At 37.1% G+C, this 9,977-nt stretch overlaps 1 protein-coding gene across 1 annotated transcript; it reads right to left on the bottom strand.

The window, feature by feature from the left end:
* Window positions 1-6,182: 6,182 nt before the first annotated feature.
* On the bottom strand, window positions 6,183-9,148 carry cebp1 (CCAAT/enhancer binding protein (C/EBP) 1). Its single transcript, XM_038275618.1, has 3 exons — window positions 8,974-9,148; window positions 7,802-8,098; window positions 6,183-7,716 (listed from the first exon to the last, which is right to left on the bottom strand). The coding sequence occupies exons 1-3, from the start codon at window positions 8,974-8,976 to the stop codon at window positions 7,411-7,413; spliced, it is 606 nt and encodes a 201-aa protein (XP_038131546.1). The 5' UTR covers window positions 8,977-9,148; the 3' UTR covers window positions 6,183-7,410.
* Window positions 9,149-9,977: the final 829 nt, after the last annotated feature.

Below are 9,977 nucleotides of genomic sequence, written 5' to 3'. Positions count from 1 at the left end.
TTGTGTGGGTTGTTTTCTGTGTTTTTTCCTCTCCCCACCACCAGGCGGTGCCTTGTCCTCGTTGGGCCTCCCTGCACACCTGCGGCTCGTTGGGTTATTACCAGAGGAGTACTTGAGCTGCGGACTGTCACCACCTCGACGCCAGAGTGTTTGGCAGTATTGGGTACTCTAGCCTTACCAAGATTAGCAGAGTCTAACCTTTGCTTTGTCTCTCTGAGTCTAAGCCTTGCCTTTGTCTTTGTTCTCCAGTAGGATGCCCTCCTGATCCATTGGATAAGCCTGGTCCTTTTACCCCCCCCCCCCCCCCCCCCCCCCCCCTTGGAAGCAATAATTCGAGTCACACTGAACTAGGGGAAACCTTCACCAGATCTGTTCGAGCCCACTTGAGGAAAACCCGGTGACAGTCCATTCCATTGCTCCTCTGGACCCAAGGCAAGTCTGCCGTCCGCCCTACAACGAGTTCCTTCATCTCAGGATTAAACCCCCCACAAACTGGACCCAAGGAAAACCTAGAATCTCCCTAACGTGAGTCTTCTCCAGCAATTCACCAATCTCATTCATTTTCCCTACGGACCTTGAACTGATCCTTTTGATCTCCCCTAACAGTTTCCAGTTCCGGATCACCAGACCGCTGAAGTCCCACTGTGATAACTCTGCTTATAATCTCTTTCTCTGTTATTTTTGTCAACCTCTCAATAAACCTGTTAACTTTTCCCCTGGCTCTCTGAGTGAAACTCTGCATGTGGGTGAGATCTTTAAAAACCATCATGACATGTACAGAAAAATATGGAAGAGTATTAGGGCCACTGAAAAAAAAAAAAAAAAGTTAACTGATTTTTAAATATTATTTCATTTTAATATGGGGGGAAAGTTAGAATTCTGACATTAATCTCAGAATTCTGACATTTTCCCCATATTACACTGAAAACTTTTTTTTTTTCAGGTTAGGGGTAACCATTCAACAAATACTGCAGAATGGGAGAACCGAGATACAATGAAGCAGAATGGTTAAAAGTTGCTCTTATGTCCTCCAGCAGTCTAAGCCTATAGCAGCATAACTATAGAGATACCTCAGGATAGCTTTTGTTATCCTGAGTTTCAAGCCTAATCTTAATAGTAGAAAGGATGTCAGCCTCACAGACTTAAACTGGTAGCTGGTTCTATAAGAGAGGAGCCTAATAACTAAAAGACCTCTTACATATAAACTAAACTAGACCTGCGAAAAACTAAAAGTAGTCAAAGAACTTTCCCACCTGAGCTACAGATCTCAGCAGCTGCTCTAAAATGACCACGGGCTTTTGACCATTGCAGTCCTTGACCAGCCTGTCACTTTGAGACAAAAGTGGTGTTTTTGTAGGTTTGCAGTTGTTCAGGTGACAATATAAACATTGTTGTGTTTTACGATCAAAACTTGGGAAGTTGTTTTATAACCACTTAAAACGTGCAGATCCTTAACTCTTCCTGTGTGCCACGTTCCTTTGACTTTATGATGCTGTTTGTTACCTAATGTCCTTTAAAAATCTCTAAGGTTAAAAATTGTAATAGCGAACAGATTTTTTTCTTTTTAATCAAAAAAGGAGAATTCCGAAGGTAGAAGATTGGTGTGAATTTATTCGAGGCCTATCGGAGAAGATGGGGTCAGTAACTTAAATTATTTTGCAAACAAGAATGTATAGAAATCTATGTCTATAGATTTGAAAAAAATAGGCAGAATGTTTGATTAAATCTGGTGGCATTATTCCCAATAGACTTTAAGCTTTAATGCAGTAAACTCTGGTTCTTCAAAGTAATCACTCAAAGGGGCTAAATGCAAATATATACCAGACTTAAATGATTTCCTCAGTTTTTCTTAATGTAAAAAAATCATAAACTTATATGTGTTTATGTATCTCATAAATCACAACTTTCCAACAGTGCATGACAGAGTGAGCTGTCTGTCTATCTGTGCTCTTTTCTGTTTCTTCATATTTTCTGCCACAGGGTGGCGCTGTAAATAAGAGACCCAGAGGTGGCATGTCAAACACCCAAATATTCCTCCATGCAGATTGAGACAGGGGTTCATGGAGGTCTTTCATTCCTCTGTGCCTGACCCTGCTGCTGCCGCTTGTCTGAAGAAGCAAACCAGAGAATCTTCTGCAACAAGTGTCACCCTTATTATTCCCACAGTAAATCACATTTTCAAAATTTTTTTAGTATAAAATGTGGTAACTGATGTCCAACCGTGTTTGCTCCACTTGGCATGCATGACAGGACCATCAGAGCTGAAGGCTGCAAAGGAAGTTATAATAAAATTAAATATTTATAGCAGAGTTAATGTGTTTTCCTCATCCAGGCTTTGTATTTCAGTCGACAATAAACATTATATTTGGTGGTTCTGAATGTTCTATTTTTCCTTCTTCTATCTAAGATATGGCAAACCCATTTTGCAGTTTGTTAACAGGTCATTTAGGGGGAGTTTTTTCAGGGGGGTTTAACTGCCTGAACTTAAAAGCATCACCCAACGTTACTTGCAAATGTTTTTTCTCATTTCCTTCTACAATAATATAAAACTTACATTTTTTTTTTTTTTTTTATCAGTATATGATCTGGGAGCTGAGCTCTGTTGGCGGGGTTGTGGTGAGGTCCATATGGTGCTCTAAAGTTGAGTAACTTGTTAGGGATTAGGTGAAATACAGACTTTCTTAACTCTGTGGAGATGTTGCAGTCCTGGGACCACAGATTGCCCCACATGACGCTGTGGGACATTTCAACAGACACGGTCACACAGAAGTTTTTATTTGCCTGAGGACATGTCAGAGTGAAAAAAAAAAGGTATTTATTGCACTTTCACTCTCCTTTTGTAAATTTTCACAAGCAATTGTTTGTATTTCATAGAAAAAGAGAAAAAGCCCAATAAGACTCAGAGAAGAGATTAAGTTTGGTTGGGCTGATCTGCAGCTGTGCTTAGGGGATTTTTGCTTTTTGAAAAATGTCATGTTAAATAAAAGAAATGCTTCAAAGTATCATAAATGTAGAAAAAGTGTAAGAAGTTTAAAAATGGTCTTATTCACCAACAAAATGGATATCAACGTTTAATTGTATCCAGCAACAAGGCCTGTTGCAGCTTTCTCCTATATTTAATTTAACTCTACAACGCTTGGAAGTTGATGCTAATTCTGACATTTTTCATTTAAAAAAGCTTCCTGGATGAGAAGTGAAATGTCTTCAAACATGGAATCAAAGTCCAGTGGATTGTTTTTTTTTTACTTCTTTGAAATGTAATATTGAAATGAAATATTTCTCTTTCTTGCTCTGTAGCCGTGCAGCAGGGAGGTCCTATATTTGATTCCTGGATCCGCGTCGTTCTGCATGGAGATTGCATTTTCTCCCTTTGCATGCATTTGTTCTCTCTGTGTTCAACCCACAATTTAAAAAAATATCACTGATCACTTCATCTTTAAGACCCCTTGTTTTTAATACATTGTTGTGGGGACCGACTGCTCCTTGTGGGGCCCGATGCCTGGACCCCATGAGGGGAATTGCTGTTTTTACATCAGGGGTCACGTTTAAGACTAAGATATTAATTAAGGTTACATTGGGGTCAGGTATTAGGTCAATGGAAAGGCCCCACAAAGATAGTGAGACAAGTTTGTGTGAGTGTATGACATATTTAGGACCGTTTTGGGTATATTTATTTGTCCTTCTGAGGACCAACAGACCTTATGGGGCCAAAAGTCTGGTCCTAATGTGGCGCAGCCCCATTTTTAACCTTACAAAGTTAGTTTAGATGTAAGGTGGGAAATACTTTAGTTTAAGGTTAGGGTTAGAAATATACTGAAAAGGGTTAGAATTGGGGTAAATGTCAGGGTTAGGCATAAATTCAGGATCTAAAAGGAATGTAAATCAATGTAAACTCCTAATATGCATAGAAATACAAACATGTGTGTTTTTCTTTGCATCGCTGTATTTGTTGCCTTAGGATAGACTGGTCAACCCTGGACTAGAAAAACAATCTAGAAATAACTACAATTTTTTTTAACTAAGTGTATTTATCCTTAATTTGAGTAGGTAAATGAGATGGAGTCAATGGAATTAGTATTTTTACACTTTAAATAAGATATTTAGATCCTATGCACTTGAAATAAGACAATGCAATTGTGTTTTCTTATTTTAAGTGTAAATTGTATTGATCTATTAGCAAAATGTCTCTTTTACCTCCTCAATCCAAGAACAAATGCACTTATTTTAAGAAAAAATTACATATCAATATTTAGATTTTTTTGCAGTGTGGGCTGCTCACCAGTTCTAGGCACAAGATACCCCCCCCCCCCCCCCCCCCCCCAACCCTGACAAAAAGCAGCAGAAGATGAATGGATGACAATTTCTATATAAAACAAAGATAATCTCAGTAGAAACAAAATAAAATGCATTCGGCCTCTGTCTTGACAATCTGCTGAATATTATTAGATGTTTGAAGGGAATGTGAGGTTCTGGCTGTAGCTCTCTCCCATGGATGCCCTTTATTTTATTGTGACATGAACTCTGATGCAGACTAGGGTTTATGTCGCAGTCGCAGTCTTTGCTGCACTTTTGGAGTAATTTTGGTTAGTCCAGGTAAGGTTCCCCAATGTGATACGTATATTTCATGACTAATGGCTTTCAGATTGGTTCAAACCATTTCCTGACAGAGTTCTTTCATCTGCTCATTAATTACCTTCGATCGAGGCATAATGTGTTGGTTTTTTGAGATATTTCACTAACTTCATGTTTTCATATTGCTTTTATTCATGTTATTTACTGATTGTTGTCATCCTAAGTCACTGTTCTGTTTGTTTAATATAACTTTTATTAACTTGGGGCATCTTTATCCAGTAGAAACAGTAAAAATTAGTAGTTAATCAAATAGGTTTTCATCTCCCCTATAGTTCCAATGGAATCTTAAATCTTAAGCCAAAAATCTAAGATTTTACATTACGTAAATAAGCCAAATGTCTGGCTGGATGCCCCCACCCCCTCATTTCTGTCTGCTATCTCTGTGTCCCTTCATTACCATCACAGCCACAGGAAGGCCCTGGCAGCGCGAAACACTGATATTATCTCTGAGCTCCTCAGCTCTGTCCTCCACTGTGTTGAAATCTTGGCCATCCCACAAAGGGAAACCGCTGGGGCACAACGGTCCATGGCATGACGTCCGTTTCTGTGGGTAGAGGGTTAATGGGAAATAGCACGGCTGGTGTGCGCCATGTACCTTGATGAAGGATGCTGTGGGGAATCAATGATACAGCAACAGAAAATGTTGATTCTATGCAATGTTAAGGCTAGGAATCCTACAGCTCTGTTTTTTAGATGTTTAAATGAAGAAAGAATGATGTCAACAACCATTATTCTGTGTATCACTGAAAAACAATATCATAATGGAGAAGAAATTCTTTATTTGACAATATTTTACTAATTATTCATAGAAAATAACCAATCAGATTTTCCTACAATATCTTGATAAGTAAATTTAAAGTAATTTGCATCAATATAAAGGCATAAATCAAATATTAGTGGATGGAGGCACTAAGATTTTTAGATTGCGTTGCCTCCACTACAAACCACGGGTGGTTGTGTAACTCTGTTGGGCAATAAGACTTCACAATCAGCTCTGAAGAAGACAACAAATGTCAGGTAAAATGATTAGTCAATGGTTATGAAGTAGAAATCATACAACAAATCTGACTGACAGAAACAGTGGACAACTTTCATGAATGTCCCGTCGACCAGTTTGCATCTTCATGATTTATCTTTTCATTTTTATTTTTTATTTTATTGCATTTTCAGTGTTATTCTTCTGATTTTACAAAAAGAAATTACATCCACAGAGTTTATTTCTATGTTTTACAAACTGACAATTAGTTGTTTTGTTTTTTTTGCATTTTCTAATACATTAAAACTTCGTAAAATGCCTAAATAATATTTTTCACCCAAAAATGCTTCATTTACTACATTTGAACCATAATTTCACTGTGGGAAATTTGAACATCAAAGGGTTATTTTTTCTTTTTGTCTTTGCAGCTGACACAAATTGAAGAGACTGAAATATAAAATCAATCACATCCTTTATTTTGAATGTATATATCAAAAAAATACAGTATGCCATATTAGAACATTTCCATATTTAATTAGCTGACATAAAAACAAATTTATAAAAATGTATTAGAAATGACAAAAACAGTAAAAGAAAAGGAAAAAAAAAATATCATAGATGGATAGAACTTTTCAGCTTTGTTGTTAAATATAATTAAAATTGTTCTTTCTAATGTATCATGTTTTTTCTAAAAGCAATCTTTTATCTTAATTGGTAGATAGCCAAAAATAGAACATTGCAATTTGTTTTTGTTTTTTTGTTTTTTTAATACAGGGAATCAGGACATCCAAACTTAATAATTTACCTCTTAAATATAATTTTCAAAAATGTAAAATGTTATATCTCTGTATTTAGCTGCACACCGCATCCTTAGCTAACAGTTGTCTAGAAAGCAAATTTACAAATAGTTTTCTTTTAATGGATAAAATCAAACATGAGATTATTTATGATAAACTTAATTGGTTTACTTTCATTTTAATTAAAAACTGTTAAGAGGACAGGATCATTTACTTACGTGAGCTAAAGTAAACAAATCTTATTAATCAGCAGCAATAGCTAAGCTAAAGCTTGTAAACTGTAAATTTTTTATAGCTCATAATGTTTTACCCTTAGCAAAAACTAAGCTGATGAAAAAAAACATGAATAAAATCGTCTTTTAAAATAAAAAAGGTAATTGAAGTGGAATTCCAGAGCTATGTGCTTGAAATTTAGATATTTTGTTTGATTATTTGTTTAAATAAAACCAAGGTTCCATTTAAATTCCTTAACTAGTGCAAGAAAGCTGATACAGTTGACCAACTAAAGCTTTTTACTAATGTAAGCAATCAAAATTATAAAGTGAATTTATAACTTTTTGTAATTTCTGGATTCTGCTTATAAAAGTTAAAACATAGAACTAAAGTGTATTTTTAAAAACCTTTCCCGTGTTGAGGTTAACACAACCTGATTAAATCATTTGGCTTTTATTGTGGTGTGAAATATTACAGCATGAGATTGAAAGAATTTATCCTTTTCATAATCAGTCATTAGGTTAAAACATTAAGCATTTAAAACCCAAAGCAACTGAAATGTTTAAGATGCACTAAAGCTGAAGGGTGGCGAACAGAACCTCTGTGCGGTTGACAGGAGACTCTGAGTAAGTTCTGCTTTTTTTAAGCGTTATGCAACTTCAAGAAGCACACATCTTAAACCTATGCTATAGTCAATCTTTCCACTTCCCAAAATTCGCAAATGTTAGTGTAAATGAGACTCTTGAGTCGTTTGACATTCATGTCTATGCTAGCAGTAGCTGTGATGCGTGTTCAGATGCCGGCCTCCTGTGCTGCTCCCTCCTCGGCTCCCTGCAGGTGCCGCTGCGACAGGATGTGTTTCAGAGTGTCCAGCTCCTGGGTGAGCTGTCCTATCTTCATCTGCAGCTTCTGGTTCTCCTCCTGTAGCTGCAGGGCCCTCTGCTGGGTCAGCATGATCCTCCTACGGGCTTTGTCCCTGCTCTTCCTCACTGCGATGTTGTTCCTCTCACGCCTCAGGCGGTACTCTGCGCTATCCTTGCTGATGCTTCTCTTGGTCACAGGGGCCCTGAGGGTGGGCAGCAGGAAGGGGGAGAAATCCTGTATGGAGAAGCACAGAAACATTTAAACAGAGAGTTTTTTTTTGTTTGTTTTTTTTACTCCTTCAATGCAACACTAGACTCACCTGCTGAGTGCCTGCATGGCTCTGATGGTGGTTCGAATTCCCTGAGTTAGAACCGTGGCTGAAACAGGATGTGTTGTAGGACAGGTAGGGCAGCCCCATCATCTGTTCAACCACTCTGTCATCAGCACCCCCCCTTATGATCCCCTGGGACTGGTTGTATGAGATCATGTCCATCTGAGATATCTGGTTGGAGGCTGCAGCTTGGTTGGAGACAGGATTCAGGGTTTGGCTGTGAGGCTGAGCGGGATACGAGCTCACCCATTCCTGGATGACAGAGGACACTCTGGAATCTGACATCTGTACGGAACGTTGATGGCAGAATTAGATTAAATCCATGCTTTTATCATCATGTTACTTTAACTGAAACAGTAGAGCTTAAATATTATCTAAATAATTCATGCAACAACTTGTTAACAACCTATAGAAAATAAATTGATTGATTAATTTTATTGATCTCACAGTGGAGAAATTTACTCGTTGCATCGGCTTAAGTTGAAAAGAAGAATGCACCAAAGGAAGAAAAAGGTGCATGTGATATATACAGTATATACAGTGCGTCCTCATAAGACAGCTTTTTTTTAATAGTAGGATCGTTATAAATTACAACAAATTGTTGCTTATTAATTAATATATGCAAACTTTATACAGAAAAAGTAACCGATTAAACTGGGAACATTAAAATCAGATATAACCCACATAAATATGTTTATTCTGCATAAAAAATAGTGTGAATTATTACTTTTTTTTTTACATTTTATGCTATACTTTAAATAGATATATGTGATAAAATAATCAATAAGAATGGTAAGTGGTTGCTGAAAGCCTTTCTGGGGGCATTCTTAAACTAGCTACTCATGAAATCTCATTACAGTACATGTTTTAGATTGTTTGGTTTGATGCAAAAAGTCAAAATTATCCACATACTTGATATATTTAATATATAAAACTAATTATTGCCATTATTTGGACTTTCATGCCCACAAGACAGTAATGATGAAGTAGTTAATTTTACCAAACAGGCCTACGACAGAAAGCTGAGAGTATATTCCGTATTTAGCTCACATTAAAACAGAAACTCTGTTGGTGGATTTACTGAATGCACCATTTTTTTTTATTCCAATTTCTAACATTAAGGCCAATTTCGATTAATTTAAAGCTTGGTTGTGACTTACCATGGCTCTCCTCTAACTCCGTATCTCTCCTCGGGCTGTGTGAGTGGTAATGACTTTAAGACAGGACACTGAAAGGCAGGTACCCCTCTGATGATCACATCAGCACTTCCTCTCTCTCTCAGACACTAACTGTTGCACATTTCATCCTTTTTAGGAAGACGATTCAACTTCCATTCATGGGTTCCTCTGAAATCCGAAAAAAAAACAAAAAAACTGTAACATTGAGCCATCACTTACCCTCTTATCGCAACCAGGGGCCCTACAATTAGCATTTATGTCTCATTAACATCTCTGAGGGGACAGGTGGTTATCAAGTTCAGGAGGAATCCCAGAGGCCTGAGCTGTGAGGAAACATCCAGGATGTCTTTATCTGATCGCCCTCTATTAAATGACAATGGAGATATGAAGTCAGCGCAGGATGTCTGACTGCCAAAATGAACTTGTTTATGTCAGAAAGTTCTATTTAACAATAGTTTAGTCTGAGTATAGCTCTATTTTATATCCATATATAAAAAAGCATTTCAACATATTAATAATTTTGGACTTTATGTTTAAAATAACCTAATTTATTATTGAGTTAAAGTTAGAAGTGCAACCAGAACTACAGCACAATATCTGAAAAATAGGAGATTCCTTTAAAAGGCACGTTTACTAATGTTAAAGTGCAAGTAGTTGATGACTTTAGACCAGAAAATACCAAATCTAACCCCCCCCCCCCCCCCCCCCCCCCCCCCCCCCCCCAAAAAAAAAAAGAAGAAAAAAAGAGTTTTATTTGAATAGAAAGAGTTTATTTGGAGAGAGAGTGCAGTCTTATCAGAGATGTGGTTTTAATATGACATCTACGAGTGGACAGGTACCGCTACGGGGGGATAAGTGACCATACTGACTGAAGTAAAACTGAATTTTTCAAGCTGTAACTTCTGTAAATTGTGTTTCCTGCTTTTGGGGATAATTAAAACATGATGTTTAAGAGTATAATCATACATCAGACTTATAAAACAATT

The sequence above is a fragment of the Cyprinodon tularosa genome, unplaced genomic scaffold (genome assembly GCF_016077235.1).
Source record: "Cyprinodon tularosa strain WSP-4 unplaced genomic scaffold, ASM1607723v1 ctg97, whole genome shotgun sequence".
NCBI classification, from domain to species: domain Eukaryota; kingdom Metazoa; phylum Chordata; class Actinopteri; order Cyprinodontiformes; family Cyprinodontidae; genus Cyprinodon; species Cyprinodon tularosa.
Note: the sequence above shows the minus strand (reverse complement) of the source record. Positions and strands in the feature narration are given on the sequence as shown.

What these genes read in the sequence shown, in the direction of transcription:
- cebp1 (XM_038275618.1), bottom strand. An exon ending in GCCATGCAGGCACTCAGCAG is followed by an intron (nt 7,717 to 7,801) that starts GTGAGTCTAGTG and finishes TTCTCCATACAG; the next exon opens with GATTTCTCCCCCTTCCTGCT.